Source organism: Poromitra crassiceps, assembly GCF_964638095.1.
Source record: "Poromitra crassiceps genome assembly, chromosome: 12".
NCBI classification, from domain to species: Eukaryota; Metazoa; Chordata; class Actinopteri; order Beryciformes; family Melamphaidae; genus Poromitra; species Poromitra crassiceps.
In genome coordinates, this window is record NC_139632.1 from 12,684,223 (window position 1) to 12,704,611 (window position 20,389).

Genomic DNA, 20,389 nt, shown 5'->3' on the forward strand with positions numbered 1-20,389 from the left:
AATAACGCCAACATTATTTAACGAATAGCAACTTAGCGAACAAAATAAATGCACGGCTTCGATAACCTTACCTGTAATAATTGTATCTTCACAGCAGCTTCGCGTTTCATAACTTCTGTCGCCATTTCATTTCAAGTTGCTAGCTAACGACACTAAAATGTACGTGTACACATCATGGATGTAAAGTTGAAACACATTCGCTGTGAATCCTCCTCGCCAGAGGGGGGCGGACAGGTAAACACCGACCTCGCGCCACACAGCACCTAACCTCGCGTCACTTTTACAGTCTATGTTCAGAACCCACGCTTGTAGGCGGGGATACTTTATGTAAATGAGCAGGCGGGCGGTGTGCAAGCTCCTCCCCGCTGACCCTGCCCTTGAAAGATGCTGCTGGATGGAAGTATGTGGAACAAACACATGCTGAATAAAGCAACAAACTACAAAAATACAGTTAAATAAATAAATGGTTCTATCTAGAAGTCCATTATGAATGTATGGGCAGGTCCAGAACATAGCCTATGCATCTGTGTTCCTATGCAGTTTTACATCTCATGGGCAGAACTGGAATTATATCCAGACTTTGCAGCCTCCATGTAATGCTGCTTGTCAATAGAGAAGTAGGCTTACTGACTATACACAGTGCTTCCCATTCCAATAAATCAGCAGCAACCATCAGCTTTAGCCTGAGTTAATAATAGTGCATAATAGTTTGCTTTCAATGTGAATGTAATCCTGATATGTTACAATAAAGTCAAGTTAATGTCTAGCATTTAAACCGTTTCCTTTTCTCTGTCTACTTCATGTTGTAGTCAGAAAGAGTTTGTCAGAACAAGTGAACATTTTCAATCTCAAAGCAGGCAGTATGTCACTCTATGCGTTCATGAACAGTTTCTATAAAGAACAGGCTCAATTGCAAGAGAGTAGTTTGTTTTTCATCTTTATTATAAGAATATCATATAAAATCAGTAGGCTCATCACACAATTAGTACATCTGATTCCATCGTTCAAATGACAAATATCTATCCACATTCACTCTGTGCTGCTACCCATAAACCCCTGACTTGTAGGCCGCTGCACATCAAGTATCTCTCCAGCCATGAAGGCACTCTACAGTTTCACTGCTTGGTTATCAGTCAAGCTCTACGGCTGTGTGTAGGTTACTGTTAGCATGCAGCTACTTCTGAACACAGATCACTCATGTTGGCTTTCTGTGACTGTTATCTATAGGACTAATCATTTTGTTGTTGACCTGTGTAAGGACTGGGACCTGTGTAAGGACTGGGACCTGTGTAAGGACTGGTACCTGTGTAAGCACTTGTACTTGTGTAAGGACTGGTGGACTGGGACCTGTGTAAGGACTTGGACCTGTGTAAGGACTGGGACCTGTGTAATGACTGCCGGGACCTGTGTAAGGACTGGGACCTGTGTAAGGACTGGGAGAGACTGGCAGGTACTGCAATGCTCAATGTCCCTACTAATCCTTATGCGTCATGCTCAGGATCTGGAGCAGCAGAGCCTGCACCTCCTCATCCATACGACCCTGTTGGACAACACGCGCACGCACACACACACACACACACACACACACACACACACACACACACACACGCACACACACACGCACGCACACACACACGCACACACACACACACGCACACACACACGCACACACACACGCACAAGCAAACAGACAGACATGCATGTTAATACAGATAAGACAGCAATGGCAGCAATCTTCAGTTGCTGCTTCCAGCCAAAGGCCTTGAAATGCTAAACTTTGCTACACCATGAGGGATGTTACTTTAGAGAAACTAATGATATCTACAGTATACGTAAGGGATAATGTATTGTGAGCCGGTGATTACTGGCGAAATAATGACAGACAGGTGAATGATTGAGCCCGACGCGCAGCGGAGGGCTTAATCATTCACCTGAAGGTCATTATTTCCAGTAATCACCGGCTCACTATACATTATCCCGCTTAGAACACGGCCTACAACTAAATCATTCAATAATCTGACAAAAATAATTATTCAAATAGATTTTTTAATAGCGTTTTCAACGACAAAGCGGTTTCATTAATAATTGGCACACAAGACACCACAGCTGCAACTGGTTGGCCTAATTAGTAGTGTTTGCTGACAAAAAGCTCTTATCAACTGATTAATCCAGGTGTGGCAGAGCAGCGGTCGGTTGTCGAGAAATAATGACCAGTGAATCTTGTTGATTGACCAATCAGAATCGAGTATTCAAGAGAGCCGTGTTCTAATGTTTATTAAGAGGTTGTATTGGTTTAAGTTAACTTATGTTATGTTAAGTATATTCAGTTAAGTTTCTGTTTAAAAGGAAGAAAAAAGGAGTGCTCGGAAGTCCAAAACTGGTATGGTGAAGGTGTCCTTAGGTGAGGATCACAAAGGTTCAAAAAAGAAAGGTCCAAGGCACTCTTCTGGCAGAAAGTAAAAAGCCTTTATTTACTGTAGATGGCTATTTCATTTTTGAAAGGTTTAAAAACATAGCTAGTGCATGTTAAAAGAGCTGGGACATGACCCACGCGTAGCGGCACAAACTTTTTTTGCAATCATCTCATGCTAAATAGGGGAAACCTTGTGCTGGTGGCCATACCCTGAAGAAAGCTGTTTGTGCCTTCTTTTTCAAGTTTCTGTTGAACTTTGTTTGAATCTGCCAAGGACCTCCTTGCAAAGGTCCCTGCACCAATTGAAGCCGGCTGCGTCTGTACACACGTCACGTGCACTGCACATCCTCAGCAAAGTACATTTTTCATCTCACAAAACAGGTTTTACACTTAGTGTGTGCTTGACTGTGCTCATGGCTTTTCAATCATGTGTGTGTGTGTGTGTGTGTGTGTGTGTGTGTGTGTGTGTGTGTGTGTGTGTGTGTGTGTGTGTGTGTCCAACTGACCTGTACAGCTGCCAGCAGATGGGAGCGGTATACAGTCACCACCTGCTTGTGTTTCCGCTCCCAATCCTGCAAAAAGGTCATGCAACATATTATTGCTGCCAGTGGTTTTCATATTTGTACTTGTGGTGAAGGTCCCTCATGTGCTTTATGCGAGTCATTTTCTTGTCCTAGTGGTCCATGATGATACCAATCTAAAACCCATTATATAGTTTCAAACATTTACGGGCATCAACATAAAAACATCCCTGTTTTTTCTTGCATGAAAATGTTACTTTTGCAGGTTAGGATTTTCCCCTCCAATAGACGAAATATAAATGTATGCTATACTGCAATTCTGTCCTCACCTGGAGCTGCTGGGTGAGTATCGACACTCTGTTCTGCAGCGCCATCTGTTGCCCAGGGTTATCTCGATGCTGGATGGCTGGAGAGGAGGTGGTGATGCCGAGAGGAGGCGAGAGAGCTCCCAGAGCCTCCTTCAGTCGAAACACCTCCTTGGACAGCTCTGTTATCTGTAGGGACACAGACACATCAGAGTGTGGCCTTGGGTGCAAAACGGACTCAGAATCTGCCTTGGATTACCAATGAACCGACAATCCTGGGTTGTTTTTTCCCCACCAAAGGAAGGGTTTTGCTGTGCATGCATGGTCGTTTTCAACCCCACCAGGTAGCTTCACGTTCATGCAGTGTAACAGTAACAGTCTTCTAGAAGTTAAAGGTACTGTATGTGTTTTTGGAGAAAGATTGAGTCAACGCAGATCTGGTATTTGACCAACTGGTTTAGGTGGTCAAATACCGACGCTTTGGGTTGGTGGTCCAGTCCGGCGCACAAACCCAAAGTGTCAGTATTTGACGATGTGGGTATGAGAACTGTGAAATCACATATTGATACCTTTAAAGTCCCTGGAAACAAACTTCAGAGATCGGTTTCTCGATGATGCAATGGAGAGACCTCTCATGGCCCCTCCCCTAAAGGGCAGTTTATAGTACAGTGATTTATGATGGCCCGATGGACATCAGTATAAAGTCACCAACATTCCATCATCACTTGATTTTGATTTTGGATGCTGTCGCTAATTAAAAGTATAAACACTACAACGATTATAGAACGCATCAGAGGTTCAATCATTTGCTTCCATAGTTAGCCAACTTACCCATTTCTTCGATCAATTCATAGTAATGCAAATATTCCCAGGTTGTTCCAAGTTTATTATTTCCATTTGTGTTGTTAAATGGGATACTAATTGCTTTACAGAAATGGCGGTTTAGCCATCTATTGGCTTTCCCCCCCTCTCCTCCTCCACTCGTCAGGTTGACATGATCGGTGAGCTGATATTTTTGCATGGGTTGGGCTGGGAAGCTTTATATTTTATAGATATGTTGATGCTTGATTCAAACTTTTCAAAAGAAAGTGTGTCTGCAAACTAATGCTAGCGATGATTATCCAGGCTAAACAGCTGTGACACAGTCCACCGTTTGTGGTCATGCTGCCGAAGAATTGGCCGTTTTAATTCCATCCGTGTTAATCATCCTGTTTATTAGGCTGCGCTCCATAAGGTTGTCATGACAACTAAGCCAGCGATGGGGTCAAAGTTCAGTCCAATGTATGTCCCGGCGATGGGCGCGACCACCTTCGCAACGATGACACATCGCCCGTCGCTGGAAGTATAAACATTATATCGGTGCCACCGATGATAGAATATGGTCATGGCCGGTGGCGACCATCGTAAATTGCTGTACTATAAACTGCCTTTAACACTAGGCTATATAAAGGCCGAAGTGTGTCTACCCTGGATTTGTTTATTAAATTTCAGAGTGTACCAAGTTGTGCAGCACTTGAGGGAGGAGGGGAGGGGGGAGAGCACTGAGAGCACTTCAGCAGACACACCCCCCACAGTTTCAGAGCAGAGAATACTTATTTTTTCATGATTTTGAAACCTAATTTAATAAACTTGGCGACATTTTTAATTGTTCAAATTTGGCTGGGTGGTTAATAACACATTTTTCTGTGGTGTTACAAACTCAAAACACATATTTATTTTTGGTTTCCAGGGACTTTAAATGCCTTGATACAGTAACTGTTGAATTGGCAGCTTCCTAATTGCAAGTTTGTTGCTCCTACCTTATGGATACCACTGCCTCCTGAATCAGAGTTCTCACATTCTTCCTCTTATCATTCTCGCTCTCCCTCACGCACGCACGCGCGCACACACACACACACACACACACACACACACACACACACACACACACGCCTCCACTCTTCCTCATTCACCACCTCCCCCCCTTCATCCCTTTCTTCAGCCGTCCATCTCTCACCTTGCGGTCCTTCTCCTTGACCAGTCCCTGGGACTCCTGGATGTCCTTGTGGAGCTCCTGGATGTGGCTGGACTTGGCCTGGAGGTCGGCTAGCTGCTGCTGCACGGTGGCCATCTGGGCCTCTGCCACCTGCCGCTCGCTCTTGTTAAACAGAGCGTCCCTCTGCACCTGGAACACCTGGACCAGTAAAACCATCAGTGGCACCGCACAACTAGAGCAGCGCTGTCTGCTTTTGCTCATGATTGATTGATTGATTGATTGAATGAATCCAATTTGAATGAAAGACTACATGTATGGGACTTTGGACAAACCTCGCAACCTTGGTATTATAAGGTTCTATCTGACCTTTTTGTCAAAACTAAGTTAGTTGCATGAACCCTATTCTATGCGTGTCTTTTGACAGAGTATATGTGTGGTGTTATTTTTTTGAAAATAATTATGTAATTTCCAAAACAAAAGGATCTCCATTTAACTCAATGGATGCTAAAAACTTTGAAGCTCAATATCTCAGAACTATCCTGAAGGCAGATACAACCTTATAATTCTAAGCTCACGATTTGCGGAAATCTGTTAACAAGGGCGCGGAAATGAACTGCCTGCGCTTCCAGATGCTTCCGCATCACTTCCGTTTCCAGTGTGTTTGCGCCGTAACAGGCATTGTTCATTGAGTTATTTTCATAGCGTAGGATTTGTTGACAGTAAGCAATGCAAGACTCTAACTATGCTGCTTGCGTTACCAATGCTGGATAGCCAAACTGAACTTACACCCCAGCAAATTGCTTCAAAGCTGTCAAGTGTGAACCATAGCTCAGTGGTGTGAACACATAGTGCCTATGTTTGGAGGTGTGCCCACAAGGTTTTGTAAGGAAATGAACCCCTACATTTAGACTCAATTTGTGAGGTAAACAAGAGCCTGTTACAGTATAACTACTTATAAGTAGTTTATTATTATTATTATTATTATTATTATTATTATTATTATTATTATTATAACTTCCAATCTCTGTGTGTGAAAAGTGGCACCTTATTAATATCTGTAGAAAAGGGCCCATAATGGCCCACCGTCAAGCCTGTCCTTGGGGCAGTCGATGCCCACCAGCCGGCGTGCCACGACGTAATGATGATGACATCATCAACAATGACACCGATGATGTCATAGCATAGAGCTCACCTGTGAGGTCATCGGCAATGTCAGACGTAACATCGATGATGTCATAGCTCCCTAGAACGTTGTGACATCACCAATGACGTGATGTCATACACCGAAACGCGAGCATATAAGCCACAACTGGGATATTAACTCCAAGACGACTCACTTCTAGGCTTGACTAACCTCATCCAAGACGACTCACTTCTAGGCTTGACTAACCTCATCCAAGAGATTCCAGCTTGATTCCAGAGATTCCCTCAACCCTAATAATGTCAACCTTCACCGCGACCAAACCCGGACCCGAACTGAATCCTGGCCATCTTCCAACCGGCCAGGCCCTGGTGTCTGATTGCCTTACACCCAATCATCCCAGTGGTATTTCAACCGAGTCCCAGGACCGACAATTCGGTCCCTACCTCCATCTCCGTGATTCTGACCGATCAGAGCGCGTGAGCCCTCATCCACGATCCAGCACACTTCACGAGGCAAGCCCAAACGCTTTGCCTCCAGCAAGCCAACAAGCTTCGCTACAATTTGGTCCTTCGAGCCGGATCGAGGACTTGCGACGCTCAGAGATGGAGCAGGAGTCAGGTGAGCTCGCCCTGGTCACGACATCTCGTCGACCAGAGGAGCAATCCTTCCCCCACCAGATCGATACTGGATACAGCCAAGTATCCAGCGTTCGGAGTAGTACTAAAGGGCGAGACCCCCTACACTCCGACCAGAAGATCCACCAGATCGATACTGGATACAGCCAAGTATCCAGCGTTCGGAGTAGTACTAAAGGGCGAGACCCCCTACACTCTGACCAGAAGATCCACCAGGGGCAGGAACTCATCCGCAGCCACCACCGACTCCCCGCTCAGGCAGCCCAGACAAGGGCCGAGTTCGAACATAAGATCGCGCGCAAAAGGGAGACCAACCGGGACATCACTGAATACTTCAAGGAGATGATCGTGGCGACTGAGAACCTTCGCCGCCAACACGCGGAGGAGGAGGAAACCCACGAGCAGTACGACCGGCTGACAAAGCTCGCCAGAGAGTCCCAGCGGGCCCATAAACGGGCCCAAGAAGAGGCTCAACGGGTCCAAGCAGGGGCACTTTGTCAACGGGTCAAAGCAGAGGTCCAAGCAAAGGCCCAACAGGCCGAAGAGGAAGGCCGGCAGATCCAGGCACGGGCCCTCCAAGCTAAAGAGCGGTTCACCCGCCGCCTGGAGAGAAGCCGACACCTGCGGGAAGCTGAGCTGGCCCACCTCGAGGCCCGGGTTCGTGCCTGGCTGCAAGTCGAGCAGGAGCACGTAGCGGCCCGGCCTCGCGCCCGTCCACTTGCCGGGGACCCGGCAGTTCCACCTGTGCCTCTCGCCCCCCAAGACCAGAGACAGGCGTGCGTACCGGCCTCAGGGCTAGCAACCCGGAGGGCGCCACCCACCTCACCTGTGCCTCTCACCCCACCCCAGGGTCGGGTCAGCACGGCGGCTCCAGAGCCAGCGCCCCAGGCTAGGGAACCCCCAGTTCCACTGCCCAGACAAAGGCGATGGCCATTACAGATGCCACCAACACCCGCACCCAGGACACGTCCGCCGGCAAAGGTTGCCGACCCTGAGCATACCATAGAGTGCAATGGGGCGGCCAAGCCCGCCACTGAGATGCACCAGACTCAGGTAGGCACGGCGAACGTTGGGACCAACAGCACAGGGCACAGTCAGCCGGACGGCATCAACCACCCCAGGATAGCCGAGGTCGAGAGCTGGGACCCCCCCAGAGGACAGGACCAGCCATCTCAACTGCCTATTCCCAGAATCCACCTCCTGGCCCCGCCCGGGCTCACGGAGACGACTCCAGCCAAGACCCCCAGGGAGGCCAAGAAGTCCGAGCAAGTGGAGCAAGTGGACATGCCTTGGCGGACGGCGAGGCAGGAGCCCCAGATGCTTCACGGGGCGGCCGTCTCCCTCATCGTCTCGCCGGCAAGTCGCCCAGAGCAGACCTATTGCACCAAGAGAGCCCTTGCGGAACCGAACCTTGGTCTAGGCGAGCAGCCCTGCCCCATCACCGCCCTGCAGCAGGAATCCCGCCCGAGGAGTTTGCCCCTCCATCAGTTCGGGAGGATCCATCTTGTCCTGCTCGTGCACCACCGATGGAGATGGGAGCCAGGCTGGGATGGTCCAGTTCTACCTGAGACGCTGCTGCAGGCCTGGGAAGAGTGGGAGGACGACCCACCGCAATCACAGGTAGCTGTTGTGGTCGACACTGCGTGGGGAAGGCCTCTTCCCGCACTCACCACCAGCAGGCGGGGTTGCGGATCCCCCTTCCCTCTTCTCAACCCAGACAGCTGGCCAAAGACACCCCGACTCCACACGACTGCGGATAAGAGCGAGGAGTTGAAGCCGAGTTACGGTGGCCTCAGGTCGGCTCCCCCCAAGCCGGAGGAGTGTATGACCTTCGGCGCCCTCAGTGAGGATGCCACACCGGCGCTCCACGGGGCGGCCAACGGGACACTAGGGGCAGAGGCCTCCCTCCAACGAGGGCAGACAAACTGCTTCCTCACCGACCCTATGCCGCTGAGGTTCCTCGACTGGAAACTCAAGCCACCAGAACCAGAGGCTCCTCACTACCGCAGTAGCTGGGTAGGATGGGTAGGATGGATAGACCCCTGGCTCCTGAGCGGCTCCCGCGCTGACCTCACGCCGCTGAGTTTCGTCAACTGGAAGCTCCAGCCCCCAGAGGCCATTACAGCTCGCTACTGCAGTAGGATCCCACACACATCCTGGCCAACGAGGACAGTCCACAAACCTTGGCTCTTGTGATGTACGGGACTGGACAACGGCGTGCGGCCGGTGGCCAGGCGGACCACAGCCCCCCTCACTCCCAGAATAATCAACCAAGCCCTGCCTATACCAGGTGGGACTAGAGGGCCATTCCGGCCATTTCTGGAAGAATACAGATTCCCCACAGGAATCTGGGAGCGGCTGTAGAAAAGGGCCCATAATGGCCCACCGTCAAGCCTGTCCTTGGGGCAGTCGATGCCCACCAGCCGGCGTGCCACGACGTAATGATGATGACATCATCAACAATGACACCGATGATGTCATAGCATAGAGCTCACCTGTGAGGTCATCGGCAATGTCAGACGTAACATCGATGATGTCATAGCTCCCTAGAACGTTGTGACATCACCAATGACGTGATGTCATACACCGAAACGCGAGCATATAAGCCACAACTGGGATATTAACTCCAAGACGACTCACTTCTAGGCTTGACTAACCTCATCCAAGACGACTCACTTCTAGGCTTGACTAACCTCATCCAAGAGATTCCAGCTTGATTCCAGAGATTCCCTCAACCCTAATAATGTCAACCTTCACCGCGACCAAACCCGGACCCGAACTGAATCCTGGCCATCTTCCAACCGGCCAGGCCCTGGTGTCTGATTGCCTTACACCCAATCATCCCAGTGGTATTTCAACCGAGTCCCAGGACCGACAATTCGGTCCCTACCTCCATCTCCGTGATTCTGACCGATCAGAGCGCGTGAGCCCTCATCCACGATCCAGCACACTTCACGAGGCAAGCCCAAACGCTTTGCCTCCAGCAAGCCAACAAGCTTCGCTACAATTTGTACATGTTTTTTCCATCTTAGAAATATTGCAAAGCTCAGGGCCCGTATTTATCAAGATTTCAAGATATTTCTTTTTGGATGATGGCGAAGGCATAACCCGCCCCTCCAAATTGTAGCGAAGCTTGTTGGCTTGCTGGAGGCAAAGCGTTTGGGCTTGCCTCGTGAAGTGTGCTGGATCGTGGATGAGGGCTCACGCGCTCTGATCGGTCAGAATCACGGAGATGGAGGTAGGGACCGAATTGTCGGTCCTGGGACTCGGTTGAAATACCACTGGGATGATTGGGTGTAAGGCAATCAGACACCAGGGCCTGGCCGGTTGGAAGATGGCCAGGATTCAGTTCGGGTCCGGGTTTGGTCGCGGTGAAGGTTGACATTATTAGGGTTGAGGGAATCTCTGGAATCAAGCTGGAATCTCTTGGATGAGGTTAGTCAAGCCTAGAAGTGAGTCGTCTTAAAGTTAATATCCCAGTTGTGGCTTATATGCTCGCGTTTCGGTGTATGACATCACGTCATTGGTGATGTCACAACGTTCTAGGGAGCTATGACATCATCGATGTTATGTCTGACATTGCCGATGACCTCACAGGTGAGCTCTATGCTATGACATCATCGGTGTCATTGTTGATGATGTCATCATCATTACGTCGTGGCGCGCCGGCTGGTGGGCATCGACTGCCCCAAGAACAGGCTTGACGGTGGGCCATTATGGGCCCTTTTCTACAGCCGCTCCCAGATTCCTGTGGGGAATCTGTATTCTTCCAGAAATGGCCGGAATGGCCCTCTAGTCCCACCTGGTATAGGCAGGGCTTGGTTGATTATTCTGGGAGTGAGGGGGGCTGTGGTCCGCCTGGCCACCGGCCGCACGCCGTTGTCCAGTCCCGTACATCACAAGAGCCAAGATTTGGTGGCTGTCCTCGTTGGCCAGGATGTGTGTGGGATCCTACTGCAGTAGCGAGCTGTAATGGCCTCTGGGGGCTGGAGCTTCCAGTTGACGAAACTCAGCGGCGTGAGGTCAGCGCGGGAGCCGCTCAGGAGCCAGGGGTCTATCCATCCTACCCATCCTACCCAGCTACTGCGGTAGTGCGGAGCCTCTGGTTCTGGTGGCTTGAGTTTCCAGTCGAGGAACCTCAGCGGCATAGGGTCGGTGAGGAAGCAGTTTGTCTGCCCTCGTTGGAGGGAGGCCTCTGCCCCTAGTGTCCCGTTGGCCGCCCCGTGGAGCGCCGGTGTGGCATCCTCACTGAGGGCACCAAAGGTCGTACACTCCTCCGGCTTGGGGGGAGCCGACCTGAGGCCACCGTAACTCGGCTTCAACTCCTCGCTCTTATCCGCAGTCGTGTGGAGTGGGGGTGTCTTTGGCCAGCTGTCTGGGTTGAGAAGAGGGAAGGGGGATCCGCAACCCCGCCTGCTGGTGGTGAGTGCGGGAAGAGGCCTTCCCCACGCAGTGTCGACCACAACAGCTACCTGTGATTGCGGTGGGTCGTCCTCCCACTCTTCCCAGGCCTGCAGCAGCGTCTCAGGTAGGACTGGATCATCCCAGCCTGGTTCCCATTTCCATCGGTGCTGTATGAGCAGGATAAGATGGATCCTCCCGAACTGATGGAGGGGCAAGTTCCTCGGGCAGGATTCCTGCTGCAGGGCGGTGATGGGGTAAGGTTGCTCGCCTAGACCAAGGTTCGGTTCCGTAAAGGCTCTCTTGGTGCAATAGGTCTGCTCTGGGCGACTTGCCGGCGAGACGATGAGGGAGACGGCCGCCCCGTGAAGCATCTGGGGCTCCTGCCTCGCCATCCGCCAAGGCATGTCCACTTGCTCCACTTGCTCGGACTTCTTGGCCTCCCTAGAGGCCTTGGCTGGAGTTGTCTCCATGAGCCCGGGCAGGGCCAGGAGGTGAATTCTGGGAATAGGCAGTTGAGATGGCTGGTCCTGTCCTCTGGGGGGGTCCCAGCTCTCGACCTCGGCTATCCTCGGGTGGTTGATGCCGTCCGGCTGACTGTGCCCCGTGCTGTTGGTGCCAGCGTTCGCCGTGCCTACCTGAGTGTGGGGTATCGCAGTGGCGGGGTCGGCCGCTCCGTTGCACTGTATTGCATGCTCAGGGTCGGCGACCTCTGTCGGTGGACATGTCCTAGGTGGGAGTGTTGGTGTTGGTGGCACTAGAGCAGTGGGTTCCGTAGTATGGGTCGTCGGCTCTGGAGCCGCCGTGCTGACCTGACCCTGGTCTTGGGAGGTGAGAGGCACAGGTGGAACTGCCGGGGCCCCGGCGAGCAGACAGGCGCGAGGCCGGGCTGCTACGTGCTCCTGCTCGACTTGCAGCCGGGCACGAGCCCGGGCCTCGTGGTGGGCCAGCTCAGCTTGCCGCAGGTGTCGGCTTCTCTCCAGGCGGCGGGTGATCCGCTCTCTAGCTTGGAGGGCCTCCTCTTGGGCCTGTTGGGCCTCTGCTTGGACCCGTTGGGCCTCTGCTTGGGCCTCTGCTTGGACCTGCTTCGCCGCTCTGGTTTGCTCGTTCAGCCGGTGGTACTCCTCGTCAGCTTCAGCCTCCTCCGCGTGTTGGCGGCGAAGGTCCTCAGTCGCCAATCGTGTCATATATTCCTCGTAAGCTGCCGCTTGGGCTGGGGAATACGCGTGGGCGCGTACGGTTGACCGTGAGCTGGCGCTAGAGTGTCGCGATGCACCATGGTGGTGGGAGCGGTGACTGCTAGCGCTATGATAGTGAGAGTGACTGGGGCTCCTCAACCGGGGCTCTGCTCGGGAAGAGGGTCGGGCCCCTTGGTACCGGGCTGACCCATGGCCGCATGGGGTCTCCCGGTCATGGGCGAGGGCCTGGGCCGAGGATATTCCGTCCTGATGGCTTGCGCCCTGGTGATGATGACTCCTGCGCCCGCTGGGTACATGGGCGTCTCTGTCGTCATAGGTCGAACCTCCATGACCTGACCTGTCCCGGCTTGACTGGTGGCCACCTTGATGGGACCTGCCAGCGTGTTGGGATTCCTTGAAGTATTCAGTGATGTCCCGGTTGGTCTCCCTTTTGCGCGCGATCTTATGTTCGAACTCGGCCCTTGTCTGGGCTGCCTGAGCGGGGAGTCGGTGGTGGCTGCGGATGAGTTCCTGCCCCTGGTGGATCTTCTGGTCGGAGTGTAGGGGGTCTCGCCCTTTAGTACTACTCCGAACGCTGGATACTTGGCTGTATCCAGTATCGATCTGGTGGGGGAAGGGTTGCTCCTCTGGTCGACGAGATGTCGTGACCAGGGCGAGCTCACCTGACTCCTGCTCCATCTCTGAGCGTCGCAAGTCTTCCATCCGGCTCGAAGGACCAAATTGTAGCGAAGCTTGTTGGCTTGCTGGAGGCAAAGCGTTTGGGCTTGCCTCGTGAAGTGTGCTGGATCGTGGATGAGGGCTCACGCGCTCTGATCGGTCAGAATCACGGAGATGGAGGTAGGGACCGAATTGTCGGTCCTGGGACTCGGTTGAAATACCACTGGGATGATTGGGTGTAAGGCAATCAGACACCAGGGCCTGGCCGGTTGGAAGATGGCCAGGATTCAGTTCGGGTCCGGGTTTGGTCGCGGTGAAGGTTGACATTATTAGGGTTGAGGGAATCTCTGGAATCAAGCTGGAATCTCTTGGATGAGGTTAGTCAAGCCTAGAAGTGAGTCGTCTTAAAGTTAATATCCCAGTTGTGGCTTATATGCTCGCGTTTCGGTGTATGACATCACGTCATTGGTGATGTCACAACGTTCTAGGGAGCTATGACATCATCGATGTTATGTCTGACATTGCCGATGACCTCACAGGTGAGCTCTATGCTATGACATCATCGGTGTCATTGTTGATGATGTCATCATCATTACGTCGTGGCGCGCCGGCTGGTGGGCATCGACTGCCCCAAGAACAGGCTTGACGGTGGGCCATTATGGGCCCTTTTCTACCCTTTCTACCCACGACATGTCGGTCCCTATCTCCATCTCCGTGATTCTGACCGATCAGAGCGCGTGAGCCCTCATCCACGATCCAGCACACTTCACGAGGCAAGCCCAAACGCTTTGCCTCCAGCGAGCCAACAAGCTTCGCTACAATATCTGTCTTTTCAAATCTCAGTCCTTTCAAAGTCAGCAACTGAACCGCAGAAAGGCTATTAGCCTAGTAGACCAAGTGAGGCTATTTCAATTTGTGGAGTGACTCTACACTGTATTCCACAACAGCATCGCACAGGGGGAAGGAAAATGATGTTTGGAGAGTTATCAGGAAGCTATTGTCAATGCATATACAGTTCTTCAATGCATCAGTAAGCAGAAATAGAGGGAATCAATGAAAGCAAGGTATAGAATAGAGAAAGTAATACGCATCTGAATAATGCACAGGGAGAATTGAGAAAGGAGGCCTCTGTGAAGCATGGCTCTCTTTGAGTGGCGTTAATTGGGATTGCATAAGGCAGGAACAAAAATACACAACACGCGCATGCATGCACGGCACGCAGGCGCCCACACACACACATACACACACACGCGCACCCACACACACACACACACACACACACACACACACACACACACACACACACACACACGCACACACACACACACACGCGCACACACACACAGACAACTATACTCTATTCCAGTCCACTATTAAAACACAAACCTCAGTGCAGGTCTTTTCGTGTTTGCGTGTGAGGTCGTTGAAGCGGGCTGTGATGGTGTTGATCTCGGCCTGCAGGGAGAGCCTCTGGGCCTCGTGGTCCTCCTTGGAGATCAGACCCTGTTCCGCTGCCTTCTGGGACTTCATCCCCCGCAGCTCCATCTCCTTATCACCCAGAGCCTCCTGAGCTGCCGCTGCACTGCTCTCACTGGCCTGCAGGGAGCGCTGTAGACCTGCCTGAGAGGTGGCAAGCACACAGATGACCGGTGGAATTCTGCTTTCTGTACAGTAACGTCATAAGAAGTTATATCAAACTGACTGAGGGTGATTTTCATTTCACTCACAAGTGAGATGGAAACGCTCTCATATTTCTTTTTTTACAGAATGTGCTATTTGCATGTCTTGTTGTGTGTAAATGCATTATTGTATCAACTCTGTAGATTTAACGTTAGGTGAAGTATGGTAAACAATTATGTTTCCTTCTAAATTCAGACAACCCACAACTTCCAAAATCCATTTTGTAATTCATATATCAATATGAAGATAATTATGATCTGAAATTCACTCATAACTCGTCAAAAACGGACATCTGAGCTCATTCTCAAACCAAAGTCTTAAAATGGCTAACCACCTTAGTAATACTCCATATGGTGTGTCAAAGTAGGCCTTTTCCAAATAGTGGAGATGTAATTTTGTGATGACTAAACTGTCTTTTGTTCATCCTTACTACAGAGTTCTGCAACTGAGCCTCCAGGCTGCCAGCCTGCTCCTGGGCCTCCCCACGCAGGGTCCTTTCCTCCTGGAGCTCCTGCAGCGTCTGTGCTAGCTGTGTTGACACCGCAGACAGCGCCTCCTTATGTTTGGACAGTGGCACTGCGTCATGCAGCTCCATGGCATCCTGCGCCCGGCCCTCCCGCTCCGCGCACAGGCAGTCCAGAGCCTGGGCCGCATCCTGCCTCGCCACCTCGAGCTCCTCCCTCACTGCCGCCAGGGTTCGTCTGGAGTGCTCTGATTGGATGGAGGCATAATCATTCATAGCTTACGAAAGCTAATTCAGCATTTTTATTGGACAGAAAAGTCCAGGACTACAACTCAGACAATCATTCCGCTCATCGATGGAGGTCATATTGTAAGCCTTTGTTCACACCTGGCGCTTAACATAAGCGGAACTGAAGCTGAGCGAAAGCTTAACCGGTCACACAAGAAGCCTTCTCTTTTCCTCAGCGTCTCGCTCGGTGCGCCTTGAACCCGCCCACAACTCCCATTGACTTCATGCCTGGCAGCTTCACGCTTCACGCTTGGAAAATAGGACTGAATCCTGAACGATCGCTTGAGCGTGCCTTGCTCAACGCACGCTCAAGCGATCGTTCAGGATTCAGTCCACGCGGCTAGTGTGAATGGCTTCGCCTGTTAACAAAGACGCCGAAATGAAACTTGTGGGTTCAGCGTAGGTTGAGCGTTGCTTCGGCGTATGGTGTGAACGGGCTGTAAGACTTTGTTTATTCATATTCATAGTTTCCTCTGACCCCAATACCAACGTTATGAAAACACGTTTCTGTTCCTCAAAAAAGGGGTAATTACTTTATGTAGAGAAAACAGAAACACATACACACCTGATGTGATTGAGGGCTCTGAGCTCTGCGAGCGCCGCTCCTCCTCCTCCTCCTCCTCCTCCTCCTCTTCCTCATCCTCCTCTTGGTGTGAGGGAGGTCTGAGTCTCTCCAGTTCCAGCAGGGCCTTGTTCAGCCTGCCGGCCACTTCGGCCCTCTCTCTGGCCAGCTGCTCGCACTGCAGCCCCAGGGTCACCTGCACCTCCTCCAGCTCTGACCGCGGCACACACCTCCTCAGCTCCCCCTCCAGCTCTCCCATACGCCCCTGGAGGCGACGCACCAGATCCCCTTCCACATCCCCCCTCTCCTTCCCTGCATCCAGCCTCCCTGACGCCCTGCTCTCCGCCAGCGCTCCCTCCAACTCAGTCACCTTGTCACGGAGGCGCTTCACTTCCGTCTCGCCCTCACCTCCTTGCTCGTCCTTTTCCCCTTCCTCTTTCCTAGACTCTCTCTTGGCCAGTGCAGCTTGGAGTTCTTCTACTTTGGCCGTCAGCTGTTTGATTGTGTCACTGTCCCCTGCCTCGCCGGGGCTCTTAGCCAGCTCCGCCTCCAGCTCCGTCACCCTGGCTCTCAGCTGCTGTGCCTCCTCTGCCCCACCCCCTGTCCCAGCGCCTGCCCTGGGGGTGTCACCGTCGAGGCTCTCCACAGAGAGCACCCCGAGGCGCACCTGTTCCTTCAGCTCCTCCAGCTCAGTCTGGGAGGAGGCCAGCTGCTCCTCCAGGCCACGCAGCTTCTCCTTCAGAGCCTCCTCACCTCCGTCCTGAGACCTGATAGCAAAACAAGACTATGGTTATCAATCAGTCAAGGCATGAATCAATTATTAAATAATTTGTGTCGTGACCATGAAGAAGTGAAGAAAGCATCATCATCATAATGTACAATACATCAAAACCAAAGTGCACCTCTGATAATACACAAATATACACATTGTTGCTTCTTGTTTTATCAGTTGAGAGTGGAGAGAAACAGGGAAGATGTTAGAAAGAGAAGAAATAATGTAACAGAGGTCAACAGTCAGATCAGTACACAGGATTCAGGATTCAAGGATTCAATAGTTTATTGCCATATCAATTAAAATTGATTGTCTTGGCATATGCTCAAACAGACAAAACAATCACAGTGACAGACTATGAAAGACAGACAATACAACTACACATCTGTTGCAACGTATAAAAAGTAGAGGAACATGCAATCAAGAATAACTACTGTAGAGTGCAAAACAGTGTACAGTGCAGAGTAGGCACAGGCGGCTAGTGCAATAAAGAAAGTGTATGATGCATTAAAGTGTCTGGTGCATTAAAAGACTAGGGGGTCAAATTTAATCGGGGTGGTGAACTGAACTGAGGAGGAGTTAAGGGCCCTCACTGCTTCAGGGTACGAGCTGTTACGCAGACGAGTGGTTCGGCATTTGATGCTGCGTACCCTTCTTCCCCAAGGAAGGGGGGCAAAGAGAGCATTGGCTGGATGGGAGGGGTCCCTTATTATCTTCAGCCCCACACTAGTGCTTCAGCCTGCTGAGCCACCTGGATGCTGCAGAACCAATCAAAAGCTTGACACTTTGTAGTGATACTTATACACTGACACACTTATACATAAGACTGACTCCACAAATGACTGCTGAGGTCTGCTCACTGATATCTGCAAAAGTATACACATCTTACAATAAAGGCCCTGAGTGAAGATGAACATGCTATTGCTATTTCTGTTTGCTTGTGATCAATGTGAATGAATGAATGAATGAATGAATGAATTAATATTACCGCTCCTCTGCCATGCTGGAGGCCTCTGAAGCCTGAGCCTGAGAGTAGCGCTCCTGAAGAGATTCAAACTCCCTCCTAAGCGTCTGGTACTGGGCTGTAGGGACAAAGTCTGGGCTGGAGCTCTGCATGTCAGTGTCATCCTTCTCAAACATCTCCAGCATCTAAACACCGCACAGAGGAGACAAAAAGAGCAGTGGTTTATGGGGCTTGACACCTTTCGATAATATGCATTCTAATGTTTGTCAACTCTCAACCGTATGAATTGCAATAACATTATAGAACCTAGATTTAGATGTTTAAAATGATCTTTGAAATTCTATATGGTCGTATATCGGGAGGAATAAAAATAGAAATTGTTTAGGAGATTAAAAACATTCAAGGAGGGCAATAAACATATAAGCACAACTGAATCTCTACTCGGTGTGCTCACACAATGTTGCCGGTAACAGGACTGGTCACAATCCTCGGCTGTAAATCGTCATTACTTAATCAACTCAAGTTCCCATGAGTCATGGCCTCCTAGTCTGCCCTCCCCCAGCATGGAGACCACATCAAGAGGTTGCGGCTGTAGTTTACTGGTCTGATGACCTCTTTCCACAGACCCCAGTCTCCCTCTGCTCTCATACCAGAACTTTAGATTGCCTTTCTGTTCCCGGGCCCCAGCAGGGCTGATCTGAACTCCCTGGCCTACAACACTCCTTGTCACACATGTATAGATGTGACTGAGCGACCGCGCCAGAGCACAGGGCAGTTCAGTTGGATTTTACGCCAGTGTGAAAAAGCTCTGTCTACCTCCAAACGGGATGACCCAGTTAGTGAAGAACTCTCTGGTGCCGTTCTGTTCTATTTATACCTGGTCCAACGCTACTGCTTCAGTGTTTCATTAACGTTACTCCAGAGCGCAACCTTATAATAAATCCTCCTCTGTCAATTTATCCACCTTTTTTTGGGGGGGGGAAGGGGGGGGGGGGGGGATTTTTGTGTGTGTGCGTGTGTAAGTGAGAGAGAGACAAGGGAGATAGTGATTTCTGAGTGTGTTTATATCAAGCACCACCTTCGGTTCGGAAAAATGAGGCCAATGTGGAACTACCAAAAAACTGCAGTTCCTTGAATGGTCGCTTGAGGCTGGCTGCAAAACAGAGTCATTCCCCATTCTCCCCCGTTAAAATGCCTACATTTACAGCAGAAATAAACATCTTTACAGCCGGGTTTAAAAAAAAAATGGTTTTGGTCTCTATAGCTAATTTCAATGTTCACTGTACGGGGGTGATTTAAAAAAAATTAGAACACGGCTCTCTTGAATACTCGATTCTGATTGGTCAATCAACAATATTCACCGGTCATTATTTCTCGACAACCGACCGCTGCTCTGCCACACCTGGATTAATCAGTTGATAAGAGCATTTTGTCTGCAGACACTACTAATTAGGCCAACCAGTTGCAGCTGTGGTGTCTTGTGTGCCAATTACGAATGAAACCGCTTTGTCGTTGAAAACGCTATTAAAAAATCTATTTGAATAATTATTTTTGTCAGATTATTGAATGATTTAGTTGTAGGCCGTGTTCTAAGCGGGATAATGTATATTGAGGCGGTGATTACTGGGAAATAATGACCTTCAGGTGAACGATTAAGCCCTCCGCTGGCGCGTCGGGCTCAATCCACCTGTCGGTCATTATTTCCCCCGTAATCACCGCCTCAATATACATTATCCCTTACATATAACTCATTCTTTAGTCTAATGGTTGCAAAAGTAAGTCTTATTGTATAGAAGTGAATGGCAAAATGACCCGACTTCTCGCTTAATCTAATACCTCAGTAAACACTTCCTAATGAGTCTATATATACAGTATATAGTTTCAAGTATTCTTCAATGCAGTATGGTGTTCATTTTGTAAATTATGGCCCCGTTGAGAGTAAAATAGATGATAAAGCAGAGTATGTTTTGGGGCATGATTGCATGCGGCGCTGCAGCTCTTCTCCTCCAAATATGGTCACTTCTGGCTCCAAGAAAACCAAGATGGCGATGGTCACAATGCGAAACTCAAGGCTTCAAGTCAGGAGAACAGAAACCAATGGGTGACGTCACGGTCGCTATGTCCATATTTTTTTATTTTATACAGTGTATGGTTCATACCTTGTATTTGTGCATTAATGTCATGCCTGACCTCACCTGCACTTTGAGGACGAGCTCAGAGTTTTCTGAGCTAAGTTCTTGTATTTGTTTGCGGAGCTGAGCCACAGTGCTTGCGTCTCCCAGTCCCGAGTCTGTCTCCCCATCGTGGGCAGGAGATGCTCTGGCCCGCCTGGAGAGCAGCTTCTCTGGAGGAGAGGATCAAGAGAAATCGCAACAAAAACCAATCAGTGTACTCCCTGATATGATAGACA

At 50.4% G+C, this 20,389-nt stretch overlaps 1 protein-coding gene across 1 annotated transcript in view; it reads right to left on the minus strand.

Moving 5' to 3' along the window:
- Positions 1 to 1,194: 1,194 nt before the first annotated feature.
- Positions 1,195 to 20,389, minus strand: part of ankrd24 (ankyrin repeat domain 24) — a gene marked incomplete at its 5' end in the record, with an annotated part of 31,067 nt that continues 11,872 nt past the window's right edge. The window contains 9 exons of the mRNA XM_083647609.1: positions 1,195 to 1,540; positions 2,920 to 2,985; positions 3,264 to 3,428; positions 5,236 to 5,412; positions 14,637 to 14,866; positions 15,336 to 15,641; positions 16,247 to 17,010; positions 18,004 to 18,164; positions 20,175 to 20,323. Coding sequence (XP_083503735.1) covers positions 1,475 to 1,540; positions 2,920 to 2,985; positions 3,264 to 3,428; positions 5,236 to 5,412; positions 14,637 to 14,866; positions 15,336 to 15,641; positions 16,247 to 17,010; positions 18,004 to 18,164; positions 20,175 to 20,323 — 2,084 coding nt within the window. The 3' untranslated portion in view covers positions 1,195 to 1,474. The remainder of the gene's footprint in view (positions 1,541 to 2,919; positions 2,986 to 3,263; positions 3,429 to 5,235; positions 5,413 to 14,636; positions 14,867 to 15,335; positions 15,642 to 16,246; positions 17,011 to 18,003; positions 18,165 to 20,174; positions 20,324 to 20,389) is intronic.